At 41.6% G+C, this 18,793-nt stretch overlaps 1 protein-coding gene across 1 annotated transcript; it reads left to right on the top strand.

Moving 5' to 3' along the window:
• The first annotated feature begins 12,558 nt into the window (after positions 1–12,558).
• tsr2 (TSR2 ribosome maturation factor) lies at positions 12,559–18,791 on the top strand. Its single transcript, XM_086278854.1, has 5 exons — positions 12,559–12,857; positions 13,927–14,017; positions 14,782–14,873; positions 16,095–16,253; positions 17,028–18,791. The coding sequence occupies exons 1-5, from the start codon at positions 12,651–12,653 to the stop codon at positions 17,127–17,129; spliced, it is 651 nt and encodes a 216-aa protein (XP_086134980.1). The 5' UTR covers positions 12,559–12,650; the 3' UTR covers positions 17,130–18,791.
• Positions 18,792–18,793: the final 2 nt, after the last annotated feature.

The following is an 18,793-nucleotide window of genomic DNA, read 5'->3' as shown; positions in this document are numbered from 1 at the left end:
CCTCTCTGGAGGGGAGAGGGAGGGGAAACAGGAGGACAAAGGAGGGAACAACTAAGCTGTAGTGCCTCTTCACCTCACTGTACAATACCTTGTGCAATACTTTTTGTAAATAGTCAACAGTGCAATAGACTCAATACTTGAAATGTGCAATTCACTTGTATTTTTATTTTTTATTCCTATTTATTCTATTTATCCCCTTTGTATATTTTATTTATATTTCCCAGAGGAACCCACCCGAGGGATTAATAAAGTTCTATCTTATCTTATCTTAACAGTACAGATTCAGTTGGGTGGCTGAAGCTCAGGAAGCAGAGCAGGTCACCTGCTCCAGTCTGCATCCTAAATATCCTTGGACAAGATAACAGCACATATTAACAATCATGAAACTGAGCTTGTAGATTGTTAAGCAACGGTACTAGTTTTGGTTGTAAGATGGTGAGATATGTACTCTGAGGCCCCCTCTCTGGTGCAGAGATGGTCTTCCCTTTTTCATGTAAACCGCCTCCTCGACTTCCTGCTCAAACTTGTGTTCCTTCCTGTCCAGGATGCACACATGCTCCTCTCTGAAAGAGTGGTTGCTTGCCTTCAGGTGTAAATAGACTACACAGTCCTGGCCTGATGACGTATCTCTTCCGTGTTGTGCCATTCCCTGAGTCAGCACTTGTTTGGTTTGCTCAGTTCAGAACCTGATCCATGCGCCGGATTACTTTCTGGCATGGAGCGTTTTCACGTTTGAAAGCCACAGAGACCTGATGTACTGTAAAATATGTCTCACCTGTTCCAATACTTCTGACTCATAATGGCTTACCGATGGTTTCTTTGGGTATCTTACTAGTTTTGACACATGACCAGCTGGGATAAGCACATTTGATCTGGGTCTCTTTGATTGGATGTTCTTCTGCTTCTCTGCCCACTTTGTCTGTGGGACTGGTGTTCGCTCTGTTTTGCAGAGTCCTGTGTAATGTGGTAATTTCACAGTCTGAAAATGCACAGCTGTAATTTTTATATCCTCTCTGGTGAACGTGATGTGTGTGTCCACCAAGTTAATAAGATCAGTGAACTGTGGCTCATCCTGAGATTTGATTTTCACCCAGGTGTCATCCGCATACCTGAACCATTAGCTCGGTGGTGTTTCAGGAATGATATCAGAGCCCTCTTCTTGACTTTCTCCATATGCAAGTTAGTCACAATAGGGTCAAGTGGAAAACCCACGGTGCATCAATGTGTCTGTCTGAAGTCCTGGCCTTTGTATATGAAATATGTAGCTTGAAGTAACAGCTCTCAAAAATCTGAAACCTCACATTCAGCCTTGGTTAAATAATGCCACCCAAGCACTCAGACGGGTGTGTAGGAGAGCTGAACAAAAATAAAGGATAGACTTCTGGTGTCTTTTCATGTTCTTAGAGAGTCTCTGTTAAATTATCAGAGGCGTTCCAGTAAAAACAAAGTGTTTGTCTGATATTGTTTCTCACAACTGTCACAGACGACCCTGTTTTATTCAGCATTATTAACTCTGTTGTTAATCCTCCTGGTTCCTCCTCTCATAGAGTCCAAAGCAGTAGATGAGAATTTGCTTTTGATGCCAGGATTGTAAGTATTCGGTCTCATATCATCCCTCCTGGCTTTGACCCATCGTTTCACACATCCTCTGTTGCTTTTGACCACTTTGAGTCTGTGTCTTTGCCCCTTAAAACCCACAAAATGTCTCCTGGACATTCATCTTGGCGACTGATGGATATTTTTGGCACTATAGCAAAGAGTTTACTCACTATTATCAATGGCCGTGGCATACTGTGGTGGAGTCTATTGTTTAAAAGCAAAACCTTGAGCCCACAGTTTTATCCAACTTCTGACTGATTTCTAAACTTCTTTCTAGTCTAAGGTCCTGGAGAAAGCTGTTTTCCTTCTCTCTATTCCTTTTTGTGTCAAAGCAGTGTTACTGAAGAGTTTCAGAATAAAAGGGGCTGGAATGGTTTAAATCTTGCTTTACCAAACAATTTTACAGCTTAGGCGTGCATCTTCCTTTCTTATGTGGAGCCACTCGAGTCCATTCTTGGTCCTTTTTTCATTTTTAGATGCTTTTAGATGCTCTGGCAGTTGACAGTATTTTTATTCTTTGGCTTTTAAACCGGACTGCGTTCCGATGACTTTTTATCCACGCTGTTTTACTTATCTTCTAATCTTTTTTAGATATACAGCACTTTTTACATCTGTTGTTTTCAAATGTGCTTATAAATAAACTTGACTGGACAGAGACACTTGGTTGGTGTCGAGGGTGGGCTTGTCCTCTAATCTCTTATGAGCTGGTCCGGTAGCTGCAACACAAGTGAAGAAGATGTAACGGCCTCATAAGAGGCCATTGTTTCATATGGTGTCGTCCAGCGTGATTCGAATGTTGCGTTTGGTGCTGCACACGAAGCGATTCAGGACCAAAGCCAGAAACTTGGAGATAGGTGACAGAAATGATCATATAAAGTTGGGGAAACCTGCAGTCAGCTGACATGAGTGATGAAACCTTTTTTCCCACAGACAATGCTGAATCCAGATGAACGAAATCAACTTTCTGAGATTTCCTTATCTGGATCATTGAGTCTACACCAAGACATCTACCAGGAGGTTTTGAAGTAATGTTTCCTTTCACTGAAAGCTTTATGGAGAAGCCAAATTCCTTTTCACCAGGACTTAGCACCACTCACAATGTTAAAACTGCTCCCAAATGATTTGCTGACCGTGTTATTATCATGTTATTATCATGCTTAATCATACAGCCAACTTGCCTGATCTGGATCCCACAGAGAATCTGTGGAGATTGTCAAGAGGAAGATGAGAAAAACCTGATCCACAGAAGGCTTCTGTCAAAGCAACCTGAGCTTCAGTAACATCCATACCTCCATGCCACGCTGCATTGATGCAGTAATTCATGGAGCCTCAAAAGAGTACTGTGTATACAATCAAAACATAATAAACTACACATTATTACATTATTATTATTATTATTAAAATATATTCTGCCCACAATTCTAATTTTAACCTTTGATTTTATATATTTCGGGTTTTTACTCAAAATAATTGCTTCATGTTTATTGAAGATGACAAATCTTTTTATTATTATTATTATTATTATTATTATTATATAATAGATACAGTTTTCAAAGGTTTCTGCATTTCCTTTTTAGATTGATCTTTGGAAATATCCTAATAATTTGAGATACTGGATTTCTGATTTTCATTAGCTGTAATGGTGTAATTAGCCATAAACACCAAAATGAAAACAAAAACCATCATTTTTAGTCAAAATATTCAAAAGTTATTTATTGAAATTACCACAAATTTATTTTTTTGTGATATTCAATGGTTTTTAGATGCACTAGTAGATTGTAGCAACACGTGATCCTGTTAGTTTTAATTTTGTTTTGTGGAAAATTACTGCAGTTAACACAACTGTCCTGTCAAATAAAAAAATAAATGATGTTCACGTGAGAATCCAGAGGTGAAGGTACTGTAGTTGCCATAGTTTCGGAAAGTTGTGGGTCATTTTCTCTGGTGTAAACGTACAAATACTGCAGATAAACTAATGCGCAATGATGGTTAAATGGACTAGTACTTAAATGGCACTTTTCTATTCTTTTCCTCCCTGACATGCGTGTAAATGTAACCAATACGTCTACTCACCAAAGAATGAGTGAAGCAATATGGATAACAGCAGAGGACAATTTATTTAGGGTCTGATGGCAATTTACCATCGGTGTCCAGCACTTTAAAGGATTGATGGACTGGAGCACATCTGTCCTTAACATACCCTCTTAAACATCAGCTTGACACTGATATATCAAAGGAAACGTAACCGACTTTAAGTGCAAATGTTTCAACCTGAACAACTTAAAACTTCTCTGGGATACAATGTAAACAAAGACAAGAAGAAGAAAAATATTTCCATCAATAGTCACTTTTCCTAACCAGGAGACAAGTGAATATATTATGTAAAGAGTCCTTTTTCTCAGTCCTGGGGTTGTAACACCACAACCTCCTCAGTCCGTAATCAAAGAGTGTCTATTTGACAATAACCAAAATGTCTTTGGATAGTCTTTGTGAATGCAAACAAAACAAAACAAAAAAAACAAATGATATTAGCTGGCCAGCAAAATAAAGAGAGTGTATGGCACTGAGTGCGGGCGTGTGTGTGAGTACTTCGGTCCAAATAATCAAGGTCCGGATGGCGGCCGCTTGTCCTTTAATGGCACCAGTAAGGCAGCACAGTAGTAAGGCAGCACAGCAGTAAGGCAGCACAGCAGCGAAGCGTCTGGCAGGAGAACGAACAATAGTCCTTTTCAAGGCTACTGCAGAAGGCGATATTCCCCGCTAGCTCACCCCAGCTTGCTCTCTGGCACAGCTACAAGCCACGTGAGCTCATAGCCCCTCCCGCTAGGATGTACTACCCCAGTCGACTGTCGTAAAGCAGCCGCAAACCAATAGCAATAAAAAAAAACCTCAAAATCATTGAAGAACATTTTATAACACCCAATATAGGTATATACATATATACTGAATATCACACAATATCAGATAACCAAATTAACACTGGGTTACATCCACCCCTGCTTAAAGTGTGACGTCCCCGTCACTATCACCCGACAGAGATTGCACTAACCCAGCAATCTGTTGTTGTAATGACAGGAAAAAGTTATTGAGCAATGCAAGTGTCATCAGAAGCCGTGGCTCTCTACCAAACATCAGAAGGAAGGGCGCTTCTCCAGTTGCGTCATGTTTTGTACAGTTATAAGCATGTACAAGGGGGCGAACATACTTCCTCCACTCCTCTTTTTTTTTCTTTTTTTCCAGTTGCTCTCTGGTACAAGCATCCAGCGCTGTGGGAGGGTGCCAGAAGGCCTGCCGTCATCTGTGGCTACGAGTGTTCGAGCCTGCACTTTAGTTGAGGTGCCGCTCATGTAACGTCTCCTGCGCATTTCTTTTAATTGACTCTCTTTCTCATGCGTTCTGATTTTAAAAAGCAGCTCTGAGAAAGTGGGAATAACATGATGTGCAGATCCCACTATTTCTTTTAGATGCAGAGTGGCAATTAGAGAGTCATCCCAGCAACCTCTGAGGAACTGCTTTAGTAGCTGAACATCAAAATCACTTCTAGGTATGCCATTACCGTCAACTACCTCCTGCAGCAACGTCTGGAGTCGGCGCAAGTAATCAGATGCCTTTTCTCCACTATTCTGATGAGTCTCTAGGTACTGGATATACAGCTCTTCAACTCCAGTGACATTGCCATAAGCCTTGTCAAGCTCATCGAGATAGTCTTTTGGTGGTGCTTGAGACCCAATAGAAAGGGCCACATTCAAAGCAGGGCTAGCCAAGCTATCGAGGAAAACACGGCGCTGCTGCCCTTCGGAAAGGGTAGAGTCATTTAGTACCTGTTTAGCTCTAAGTCGCCATACCCTGTACTCTACCTCATTAGGGGGTTTTGGAGAGTTTCCTGAAAATGAGCGGAGCTCAAAACCAGAGGGAGTGTGCATGGGCGAGTCATGTTTTACAATGTGCTCCACAATGACTCTCTGAACCTCCGCTGGCAAAGGATCAACAAGCAGGGAGTCCGCATCAAGTGCCTGTTTAGCCTTGGGCACATGGCCATCATCACAGGCGGCAGTTGACCTGGGACCTGGTGTGGACTGAGTTTTAACTCCCAAGGCAGGAGTTGAGGTAGCTAACCCCTTATATGTATCATTTTTCCCACACATGTGGCTCACTGCAGCCTGATTTAAAGTCATGGGGCTCACATTATATGCTAATGCCAGTTCGTTTACTTGTTCTCTGAAACTAGCAGTCACATCATCAATTGCTCGAGCGAGGGGGACCACATCATGCGCCAGGTGAAAACTGTCAGGTCCCTGAGGACAGTACTCATCTATCTGAATAACCTCCCAACACTCCCCATCTGCTGAATGTTCTCCATCTAAGAGCATTGGGGTAATGCACTCCATGAACTGACACAAAATAGTGTCAGGGAGACACTATTTGTTGAATTTTGACAACGTGATCCAGCAAAGCGAATGCTCTTTGCACCTCTTGTAGTTTAATCTCGGCTTTAGCCCCTTTTAACAAAACAGTGTACTCTGGATCAAAACCATACCTGTCACAAAACTCCATTGTCTCTCTCTGCAAAGCAGTAGATGAATTCACAGATGTCTGTGCATGTGCTTCAGGATAAAGTTAGTGATGCGCTCCAGTCCCTGTTCGGGCGCCAATTTTTTTCCTACTACTCTTAGTTGTAACCAATATGTCTACTCACCAAAGAATGAGTGAAGCAATATGGATAACAGCAGAGGACAATTTATTTAGGGTCTGATGGCAATTTACCATCGGTGTCCAGCACTTTAAAGGATTGATGGACTGGAGCACATCTGTCCTTAACATACCCTCTTAAACATCAGCTTGACACTGATATATCAAAGGAAACTTAACCGACTTTAAGTGCAAATGTTTCAACCTGAACAACTTAAAACTTCTCTGGGATACAATGTAAACAAAGACAAGAAGAAGAAAAATATTTCCATCAATAGTCACTTTTCCTAACCAGGAGACAAGTGAATATATTATGTAAAGAGTCCTTTTTCTCAGTCCTGGGGTTGTAACACCACAACCTCCTCAGTCCGTAATCAGAGAGTGTCTATTTGACAATAACCAAAATGTCTTTGGATAGTCTTTGTGAATGCAAACAAAACAAAACAAAAAAAACAAATGGTATTAGCTGGCCAGCAAAATAAAGAGAGTGTATGGCACTGAGTGCGGGCGTGTGTGTGAGTACTTCGGTCCAAATAATCAAGGTCCGGATGGATGAAGGGATGGCGGCCGCTTGTCCTTTAATGGCACCAGTAAGGCAGCACAGTAGTAAGGCAGCACAGCAGCGAGGCAGCACAGCAGCGAGGCAGCACAGCAGTAAGGCAGCACAGTAGTAAGGCAGCACAGCAGTAAGGCAGCACAGCAGTGAGGCAGCACAGTAGTAAGGCAGCACAGCAGCAAGGCAGCACAGCAGTGAGGCAGCACAGTAGTAAGGCAGCACAGCAGCGAGGCAGCACAGCAGTAAGGCAGCACAGCAGCGAAGCGTCTGGCAGGAGAACGAACAATAGTCCTTTTCAAGGCTACTGCAGAAGGCGATATTCCCCGCTAGCTCACCCCAGCTTGCTCTCTGGCACAGCTACAAGCCACGTGAGCTCATAGCCTCTCCCGCTAGGATGTACTATCCCAGTCGACTGTCGTAAAGCAGCCGCAAACCAATAGCAATAAAAAAAAACCTCAAAATCATTGAAGAACATTTTATAACACCCAATATAGGTATATACATATATACTGAATATCACACAATATCAGATAACCAAATTAACACTGGGTTACATAAACATGTTTTATGAATGAGGCTTCTGGACTCCTGTTCGCGTAGCATTTATTTTATGAAGAGGATTTAGTTTGATGGTGAAGTCACGCGAACCAGCATCAGTTTGATGTTGGCGCTCAGACTCAGATCGGTGTGCCAGATGTTGATGGTCAGAGGAGTTCGGGATGACTCACCTTGTAGGTGACCAGGATTTCTGCCCCGCTCACGCTCAGTAACGTTTATTCAATTCAGTTTTATTTATACAGCGCTAAATCCCAACAACAGTCGCCTCAAGGCACAAATTTTATCCAGCTGCTGCACAGACTTTATGTGTTTTAAACCAGCTACCATTTGAAGACACATAAAACATTTCTACAAATATATGCATCAGAACCTAGACACAACTGAAATAAGCCAATGACTGCTCAGAGTGGGCGTGGTCATAGACAGGAACCAATCACAGTGCTCAGTGTCCTGGATTAAGACCCAGAGAATCTTCTGCAGCTGCAGCTCCATCGTTGCTTTTAAACCTCCTCATTTATTCATCCATTCATGTCAAAGTGTTTCTTTTCCCATCTCATTCAGACAGGATTTAATATTTCAGACAGAGCAGGTGATGAAATATTAGTCTGATACTCAAACACCTGCAGCTGCTGGTCCAGGATCTGGTCTGGGTTCTGGAGCCATGAAGGGTTTTTTGTTTTTTTCTGAGGTTTCTAAATTCATATTTAGTTCTTAAAAATGGAGTTCACATCCAGATCAGCCCTCACGCACTGCAGGAAACATCACATACATACAGAGGATTCACAGATAAACGTGTGGGTGCTGAAATCAGTAAAAGAAGAAACAGAGCACGAGAAGGAGAGAGTGCAGGAGGAGGATTAAAAGCCTGCAGTGAAATCCTGTCTGAATGAGCTTTTATTCTGAAAGAAAAAGAAGACCAGCAGGATTTTCACAATAAATTGGTTGTCAGAGAGACAGAAAGCTGCAGGTCAGCAGCTGATTAATTCGACCCTCACTTTTCTGTTTGTCTGTGAGGACCCGTGATTTCATACTGTACTGCCAAAAGTACGTGGACGGCACCGGCTGGGTGTAGCCAAATATTTAGCATCTTGTTGCCTGTTAAAGAAGAATCTCCCAGTTTCCATCTGTGGTGTGCAAAGATGATGTGGTGATGTCATAATGAAGTGTTCATTATTTAGACGAGGTTAGTTTTTTTCCAGGTTAAATCAAATATTAATGACATGTCTTATTTTATAAAGACTGAAAGTTTTATCTTGAAATAAACACTTGTTTTACTTTATATTTATCATGTAATTAGACGACTTTTTGAGGATGAGATTACTGAAATATTTTAAGGTACTGCTGAAAGATTATTTTTGCGGTTTTAAAGTTCGTCTTGAGAAACGTCATCAGTCCTTTTGGGCGTTTGTGGTGATTTTACAGTTTAGTTCCACATAAATGTGTTTTTAAGGGATTTGTTGTGTTTGTGTTTTTAACACAAACAGCTGCATGTTACGCTGTCATGTGTGTACAGCTGTCCACATACTTTTGGCCATAAACTGTTTCTATATTTGCTGTGTTTATAAAGTTGATGTGATCGTCATTTCTGCACTGACAATAAAGGTTTCTGTTAAACTGATCAAGGATTTATTATTGTTATTATTATTATTTATTTTAATAAGCTTAAGAAAAATGATAATTTTTCTTTCTCTGAGGCGTCCACGAACTAAATTCTCAGACACATCAATGTTTCTAAATAGATATGGAAACAATACAACCACCTTCCACCACTTTAACCCAGTTAATTTGCAGTTTTTATTTCCTTTTATCAGAGGTAGCCTTCATCATATTCCCCAAATAATTTTTGCATATGACTTTCAACTTTTGGCGGAGCACAGAAAGCAAAAGATGGTGACCAGCTCACCAGCAGGCGACATCTTCATCAACATGTATCAGATTCCCCCTAAAGAGGGACATCTGCTCACCCTGAGCGGCACATGGGGGACTGAACAAAGCAGAAAGGGAACACATTCAGTGTAAAGAGCTGGTTTAGAGCAGAGTGCATTGGTTTTGGTGATCACGGGGCTCATGTGCAGCCCTGGGCCTGCCTACTGATGTATTACATGAAAAATGGCTGCACAGTAAGTTTAAACATTTCCCTTCAGGTTTATTTCTATAGTGCCAAATCGAAACAGCAGTTGCTTCAGGCTCTAAAACTCTACAATAATTGTATGGACAAAGTTTGCATCCAAAATTTTAATAACGCAGAAGAAGGAAGCATAACACAGAAATACTTAGCAAATATATTTGGACATTGACACGAGTTTATGTTTTTTTCACCTGTTTACTGAAGCATATTCCAATTCTAGTTATATAATGGACATGGACATAATGTGCAGACCCTCAGCTTTCATTTGAGGGTATACGAATATTTATGGACCTACCTGTAAATGACTGAAAGCTCAAATGATCATTTTGGAGGATTTCTGGTTATTTTTATAAATTATATACACTGCCAATTTCCAATATATGTATTCCCAGGACACTTTAAACTGTAAGGTAAAATAAATAGCAACGATCACAGAGATAAAAGCATGTGGAGAGAAAAAAACTCCCTTTTAAAAGGAAGAAGCTTCCATCAGAACGGACATCAAATATCTGCCTTAAAAGGTTGGAGTAACTGGAAAAGAGAAAAGATGAACACAAAGGCCCAAAGGGATGACAAACAGCAAAAGAATATATGAAAAACAACTCAGCAGGTTAGTGGAGCCATCAACCAAACATCAGGAATATGCAGGTCCAGTGTCAGAGATTCCTTTCTGTGGGAATTTATATTATTCCAGGAGAAAGGCACAGAGATAGAGCACAAACTGTTGAAGAGAGAAGACAGAAAGGCAACGGCATGCAAGAGCAGTATATAAATAAATTCAATGAGTGCGAAGGAAATTAGAGATGAAGAAAGCTCCTCCGGGCCTATAGCGACAGAACTAATGCATGCTTCAGGGTCACATTTAAAAATATAATACAGACTAAAAGCAACACAGCTGCTGCTGCCGGTGCTGGAGGAAACCTGCAAAAATGTGACTGTGAACATGTGAGTTAATATTAATAGGATCACTGGGGAGGTGAGGAAGCAAGCGTTGCATCCATTCATTAGGTGAATATTTGAAAATGTCTGGAAAAGTGAAACAGCTGCAATAACACAATCTCCACAGCTGCAGACTCCGAGGTAACGTCAGCCAATGAACTAAAATTCTTCTTTGTGCTTTGATTGTGCGATTAAAGTTTAGTTATTATGCTTTTTTTCTTATTCTCTGTCTTGTGTTACGATGATGGATGTTCACTTTAAACATGGCTGAAGTTTTAAATATTAAGTTTGGCCATAAAAACGATCCCTATGAGCCAAAACCTCCAACATTTTATTCAACAGCGGTGCCGGGTGGAGATCAGCTCCATTTCATTAAATGTATGAATTGTTTAATACAGTTTCAAAATGCAGTTCTGGTTGTGTTTAGAGGTCGTAGGAAGAGTGAATACACAAACAACAAGTAAATGATTTCAGGGTCTGCAGTTTAGGATCACATCCCTGTACAAACACTATGAAACACTCGGACTGCAGCTCAGCGCCGTCCCTGAGAATCTCTTTTTCACAGTGATGTTAATCAGTGAAAGGTGTTGAAAAACTCCTTAATAACTCTCACGAATGGCACACTGAGACCTTTTAATGCCATATTCCTGAGAACTTATTGCTTTCATATGAGCTGAACTGATATCTGGAACCTAACCTGCTTTCACTCAGGCCTCCATCCAGAGGCAGACATTTGAGAAGCCTCAAACTGAATCAAATCCTTTCTCAGACAGCAGATGAAGACAGCATGAATGTAGAACATTTCTAAGTAAAATAATAATAAAAATTATGGACAGTAGGTTTGTTTGTTTTTTGTAAGTCTCGCTTATGTTTAGGTGGATTTCTGTTGAGTTGCTGCCACCTGGAGGTGGACAACAGAACCTGCACAGATCGAAACTGGACAACAGTACATATTTGATTCTATTATGCGCAAATACATACCATTCATCTTACATTAGTGTTGAAAAGGATGATTATGGTGACCCTGAGAGGAAAGAGAAAAAATGCTGCAAAAGCTTTAAAAAAAATCAGGAAAGAAAATGGAAGTGTTTCTGGGACACTTGACTGAACAGCTGCAAAGAACTGCAGTGAGGCACGTTCAAAAGAAGCAGAGGGTTCATTAGTGTTGTGAGATCTAAGGATGTAAGGCAATGAGTGATTTAATCACATTATTCGTTTAATACTCTACACACATGTTTGTTACTGTTTACTGTTAGCGTGTCACTTCCCCCGGCGTTCAGTCAAGTTTTTGTTTCCCAAGAAACGCTTCTGTTTTCTTTCCTGATTTTTTTCCTCAGTTTTTTGTTGCTGTCTTTTTCTATTTCCTTTGTGTTTTGTGTGCTTTTGCAGCATTTTCCTATTTGCTGGTGTGTGTTTTTTTAAAAGTTGCAGTCCATTTGAACTCTCAGGGCCACCGTACAATAACAGTTGAGCAGTCTCCTGTGTGTGTAATGTCTGGTTTAAAAAAAAAAAAAAACTAAAATGACAACAGTGGAAACCAGCAGCTACATCCATCATTTATATACAGTCTATGAGAGTTTACGTGTTTCTCATTTTCTCATTTGCTATTTAAAAGTAAGTGCGGTTAGTCAATGGTCTTCCTAGGGGAAGACATTCTTTCAGTTACATAATCTGTAAAACCTTAGATCTTCCATGTCATGTTCATCCATTTATGACCACAGTGTGCCCGTGTTCTGATACCAGGCTAACATACAATGTCACAAAGCTAAAATCATCTTAAACCGGTTTCTGGTTGTGGTAGAAAAGGACATTCACATCATGGACAATTGTGGAGAGCTGGGAGTGACAAAACTGATTAATTAAATAATGAATTAAATGTTTCATTAATTATTTAAAATTGGAATTAATTCATTAAATAAATATTTCAATAATTAATTAAATGGCCATTCATTTCATTTAAAACATTTAATTATTTATTTTCAGTTGTATTTAATTGATGACATTTTAATTAATGATATATTTAATTAATTATTGACACATTCAATTCATTTTTTAAATGATGTATTTATTTAATTCCTTTTGGCACTCCTGGGCCTCCACAGTACAATAATGTCAACATGGGCGGAAAGTTTCCAGCACCTTGATGAATCTGACAATTAGAGCAGTTCAGAGTTTACATGCATGTCTGTTTATTTCTTTAGCTTTTTGTCACAGTCCCGTTTCGATTGGAAGGAGCACGCTTTTCCTGAACGATCGCTTCTGTCTGATCTCTGTTTCTGCACTCGGCTCCTTCCGTCTGTCAGACCCAACATGGCGGCCTCCGCGGCTTCACGTGAGGTCTTCACAGAGGGAGTCCGAGCGGTTCTTCAAACCTGGCCAGTTCTTCAGGTGAGTTAGAGCCGATCGAGTGCCTCCGGAGCGGCAGGCAGACGGGTCCAGCTGATACCCAGACGGGTTACTGATTCAACGATAACCGATATGATGCTAACATGCTAACAGCTTCTCACGTGAGGAGCTTATGTTCTGTTAAACCAAATCACAGACCTACACAGAGCATTTTTATGGCAGCGGGACCTTTTAACTGGATAAATAAAGGATAAATACAAAAGTCATTCTGCCACAAACTGACGGCGACTTCTACCTTGTGAGAGGAATGTTGTTTGTGGCTCAAGATGACTTGATATCATACATGAGGAAGACAGTTCACATATATCTCACATATTATAGGTCAAAATGTCTTTTTTATGGAAGTGTAAATACCGGGAATCACTTTTTGGCACACGGGGATTGTGTGGTGATTGTTTTTATGTTGCTAAGTAGACTGTAGTCGGCAGGATTTAGAAAGCAGTTTTATATCAAATAAACAGAGGACCTGTTTTGGAAGTATCTTCATGATTCTGCGTTACTGTACCCACATCATCATCAATCCAGTCCTTCTTGACCAAGATGAGTGTTATTTATTGAAGTGTGGAGCTCAGTTCGGATGTGTAAAGATGGAGCTGCAATGCAGGAGGACAATTTGAAGACCAGGATTAGATTCAACGATGTAGTGAAGCAGCACATGCAGAGAGTTGGTGTGACTGTAGACAGATGATCTGCTGTGGCGATCCCTAAAGGGGGCAACCAAAAGAAGGTGATGAACTTTGACCTTTGGATAGTTCATCTTTTTAAATGTTTCAAAATGATTCATTACTTCAGCAGAATGCAGGTAGAGCTTGGAGTGTGGGCGTCTGGATGCTGGGGGGTGGAGTCAACACATAGAAGAAGAAGTGGGAAATTTAAACAGACGTGTGGGGAGGATGTGTTTGAGTTGGGTGCCTGCAACATCTCGCAGGATTCTCTGTTTATGAGATTTTATTAATTAGCTCGTTTATTCTTAAGTCAACATTAGAAATCTGATGTTATGTATGATGTGAGGTCACAGCAATAAAATGTACCATCTCTGTTTGTCGGACAGATTGCGGTGGATAACGGGTTTGGAGGCATCTACGGCCAGCAGAAAGCTGATTGGATGGTGGATGTGGTTCAGCAGTATTTCCATGACAACGGTGGGTATGTGTAGTTGTTACGGTGCTAATTAGAAGTGGGTGAACCCTTTAAATCGAGTTTAAGCTTTCAGTGATCATTAGATGTGATCTGGGTCGTCTCAGTTTGAGCTCGTGAGGATGCATGAATAAAAGTGACTTTGAACCTCCAACGGTTCAGTCTGTTCTTTGAATCTGACAAAGGACAGCGTGAGATATGGATTGAATTTAATGTTGCATAAGAAAAGACAAATAATTAGACAAAGTTTCTGTCGATATCAAGTTGATTAAAGGGAAACTCAGTCAAGTGTGTCTCAGAGGTTTAAAGGGCTCCTGTTGTCCTTCTTTTCTGCTCCATGTTCACATCAAACTTAAGTCTCAAATAATGAGGTATGTATGTAAAAGCAACCCATGTGAGCCTAAAGGCTTCAGACTGCTCCAAATGCTCCTCAATAAGATGCCAGAGAAAGAGGGTATGTTTAATATGTTCATCTGAACACGGCTCTGCCTGTAGACGCTGAAACCCCGCCCACCTGTAGTTTAAACCCTCTGTTTACAAGACGTAGCCTGTCAGAAGAAGTTTGGTTTAAAGGGAGATGATCTATAATATTTCAGACAGGATGAACTGAGGAGCAGTTTAAGATGTTTTGAACTGTGCGCCATGCAGAGCTTTACTAGTGGAGTCTAAGAATAGAAATAAGGAGCAGAACCACGTTTAATTAAACAGCGAAAGCTTCAGGGTCATTTTTGATGTTGTGTTAACATCTCCGTGTGTCTGTGTGTGTCAGCTGACCTGCAGCAGTACGAAGTCGAGGACTTCATCGCTGAGCTGATGGATCAGGAGTTCAATACAGTGGTGGATGATGGGAGTTTACCACAGGTACACACACACAAAGACAACAGCAATAACAGTGTTTCTTTTTTAAATCCTGTTTTTAAAATGCATTCATCTTCACTATATTTAAGTCTTCTGTGGAGAAAAGTAAACCGTCGGGATCAGAGGCTACATTTCTCATTCTCTGCATGGATATGATGTTATAATAAAAGCAGCATGTTTATGACATGTCTGCATGTAAATTCTGGTTGTCTTCATCACCTTCCTGCCTCCTGATGTCAGCATTATATCTGCGTGGTCTTATTAACGTCTTCATCAGTTAGTTCAGTAGGACGAGCGAGGCATGAGTTCATCGGTTCTTCTTCTCGCCAGGACAATATTTAGTTTAGTCTTTTTGTTGTGTTTGTGAAAATACACGGCAGTTCTCGCGCTCGTACTGCCTCACGAACGAAGCTGCAGCGTTCACTATGATGTGATTAATGATGCAGAACTCGCGGTTGAAAATGGGCTGTTCGTGTTTTATGGTCGAGCAGAGGTGGTGCGTTCGCTGTCCGCTCCAGAGCTGGCAGCGAGCTCTGTAGTCAGATGGAGGCGGTGCACGATGTGCTACAGCCAGTCTGTGGTTTGCAGAACATAAACACTGTTTGATGATGAGCTCCCAGATGTTTCCATAACCCCGTCCGCCCATCCTGCTGCTTCATCACTTTTCTTATCTGATGCCTCCTCTTTCCTTTATGCGGTTTTTGTTCCTGGGTGTTTCCTGGTCGTCCTTTTGGAGCTGGCGTTGAGTCCTCAGAGATTCATGTCGGTCTCATCCTGGAGAAGAGTCACACCTGCTGCTTTTCTTCAAATTTAGCATCCACCTTAACAACACCTGCTTCTCTGTCACTTTGAAGTTTTGCTGCCTTTTGAACAAAAGCGCTGCGGATTCTGTTAAAGCGGCTCCGTTTGATCTCTTCTGCTTTGTTTGAGCCTCGTTATTTCTTCTTTCCTGACGCTTTCCAGGACGACTCGGTTTCTCTGAGCTCTTTGTTCTTGTAAACATTCAAGCGGCCAACTTTTCACTGTTCAAACCTCTAAACTCTCCACACAGTTGTTTCCTCATTGACGTCAACTTGTTTGAACTAAAGCGCAGCAATTAAAGTAGTTTTATTATTTTATTCCACACCGAACAAAAACTGAAGGAATGAACACAGAATCGTCCGCTTGGTGCTGGTCTGCAGGTGTGGATGTTTGAAGGTGATGTGTGTGTGTGTGTGTTTGTAGGTGTCCGCCAATCTGCTGCAGATGTTCGGTCAGTGGCGGCAGGGGGCACTGGAGCAGCTCAAACACACCATCAACACTCTGACACAGAATAAGAGTCAAAGGGCAAAGGTCACGGCTCAGCCCACACAGTCTGATGAAGAGAGCAACGATGACGCACAGGTACGGCTCACCTGACAGACACACACACACAGGTCAGAATCAGGACTGTGGATTTTGATCTCCGTCACTCCCACTGAGAATCTCTGAGCGACGTTCAACCTTTTTGAACGAGTAATCTGAATCTTTCACACCTGAATTACATTTTATAGGCTTTGTTAAAACCTGCAGCCCCATCAGTTGTGCGCCCACTCGAGCAGAAATCTTCAAAAAGTGTATTTTGTGTGAGTTTTGCAGTGTTGCATCCATTTTGATCTTCTAGCCGTGATTCCTTTTGTGGTTTAAAAATGACTGTATCACATAATTACGGAGTATTTGCCATGGACTGTCCAGTATGTGTCTTGCTTTCAGCTCCAGCTCTGGATGGATGGAAGGAAACTGTAGTTTGAAAATCTTTCAGCTTCTCTGATGCAGTTACATCCTCGTTCTGTCCGTTTGTAAAGTTGTGCTGCTTCTGTGCTCATATTATAGTCGTAAACAGACAGAAAACATTACGATATGTGGAGTGGGTGTAAAATGGATTTGGTTGCTGTTTTAAAACAAAACTCAAATGTGTTTCATGAAGTTATGAAGGTTTAAAATTCCTGGAAAAACCACGACACTAAAAAGTCAATTATGGCCCCGCCCCGTGTACGTCAGGGGCTCATTCATAGTGTGAAGACACAGCTGACTGAGGGCTTCAGGTGGAAACTTTATCTATCTATCTATCTATCTATCTATCTATCTATCTATCTATTGAAATCACCCGGGTTGAGTGATGGTTGTTTGTGTGTGCAGGAGATGGAGTGTGAAGCGTCTGGTCCATCGGTCAGCAGGACACATCCTCCTCCTACTCAGGATGAAGAAGATGGCTGGACGGTGGTGAGGAAGAAGAAGTGAAGATTTTAGGATGAACTGTTAAACTGAGAGACTGAAGCATCTCACCTTTGACCTACAGGAAGAGACTTTTTAGTGAAAGCTGGGCCTCAGCCTCCACCTGCTCCAGACTGAAAGGGTCCTGCAGGCTCAGAAAGGCGTGCTGTTTGTCGGCCGCCTGCTGGGACGTTCAGTCTGGAGCAGGTGGACGGGGACGATGTCCTTAAACCGGAGTCACTCTGCTTCCTGTGGATGAATTTTTTATTATTATTATTATTAAACACTTTGACCATACGCAGTGCTGTCGCTATACTGTACATCACAACATATAGAATTATACATCTTACTAGTACTGGGTCAGACAGACTTCAGAGGTTCGTGCAGTTGCTTCAGGTTTGTGGAGACCACCTGAGTCCAGTGAACTCGTTTTCATTAACTATGTTGCCAAAAGTATTCACTCACCCAGCCAATCACTGAACTCAGGTGTTCCAATCACTTCCATGGCTACAGGCGTATAGAATCAAGCACCCAGGTATGCCGACTGCTTCTGCAAACATTTGTGAAAGGGACCCCAGCGTGGTACCGTGATTGGATGCCACCTGTGCAACAAGTCCAGTGAAGTTTCCTCATTACTAAATACTCCAGTCAGCTGTTAGTGGGATTATAGCAAAGTGGAAGTGATTGGGAATGACAGCAACTCAGCCATGAGGTGGTAAAATCAGAGCGGGGTCAATCGCTACAGACCTCCAAACTTTATGTGGCCTTCAGGTTAGCTCAAGAACAGTTCGCCGACGGCTTCATACTGTGTTTAAGAAACTGGTCCTCTGTGCTGTGCACCACTGCATGGATGACATCGACCTGATGAGCCTCTCTACGGGAACACACCAGGTTCACGTCCGACAGCTTTGTTCAAGCTTTCGCTCAGCTGGAATTTCAGTCTGCGTGGGGTCGTAATTTGAAATATAGACTGCCTCTATGTGCCAGAACTCCTGCTCTCCTTATTTGCTCTGTGCAGCTTGACTTTGCATTAAAGGAAAAATATATATTTTTAGCAGCGAGCAGAGTCTACTGCAAATGCGTCTGCTCGAAATGCAAGCATTGTTTTGAGTGAACACGAGCAGCTTAGTCTACAGGCACCTGTAGTTGAACTACTCACAGCAACTTCTGGCCCGTGTCTTTCTCTGCAACCAGTTGCAGTTCTCACCAACCAGCTGGGGAATACACGTTTTTCCCTAAATAGGGAGGGGGGTCACTGATCGGTCACTGGGCCTGTGTGAGCGAGGCCTTAACCAGCCCACCACAGTTGGAATGTAATGCAGCTGCAAGTGGTGTTTTCCCAGGATCAGTTTCTGCCACAGGCCCATCAGCAGCTAAATCCGGCTCTGACACAGAATCAGCCCCGGCTTCTTGTACACTGATTTATGTGTTGAAAAGCAGGCTCCCCTTCAATTTAAGCAGATGCAGTGAAATAAGCAGACGTCTCTCGTCATCTCAGGAGGTTATAAAGCAGTGAGAACGGCTTCAATCAAAGGCAACGTCTTCAGTTTCAGGTTTTTCTTCTAATGACTGATTTTAAAAAGTCAGAAGAATTAGCCATGAAATAATGAATGCATATAAAGGAGGTGATAAACAGCAGTAACCCAGCATATACTGCAAGTGATCAATAAAGCTTCAACTAAAAGTCAGGT

Source organism: Aulonocara sp. 'chitande type north' Nkhata Bay, linkage group LG20, assembly GCF_057382095.1.
Source record: "Aulonocara sp. 'chitande type north' Nkhata Bay isolate Kocher_YH1m ecotype deep benthic linkage group LG20, A_spYH_male_GT1.1, whole genome shotgun sequence".
NCBI lineage: Eukaryota > Metazoa > Chordata > Actinopteri > Cichliformes > Cichlidae > Aulonocara > Aulonocara sp. 'chitande type north' Nkhata Bay.
This window is presented reverse-complemented; position numbering and strand designations above follow the sequence as displayed.

Coding starts and splice junctions, on each gene's coding strand:
- tsr2 (XM_086278854.1), top strand. CDS start 12,651: ATGTCTGTTTATTTCTTTAGCTTTTTGTCACAGTCCCGTTTCGATTGG. Junction 12,858..13,926: donor AAACCTGGCCAGTTCTTCAG/GTGAGTTAGAGC, acceptor TTTGTCGGACAG/ATTGCGGTGGATAACGGGTT. Junction 16,254..17,027: donor AGAGCAACGATGACGCACAG/GTACGGCTCACC, acceptor TTGTGTGTGCAG/GAGATGGAGTGTGAAGCGTC.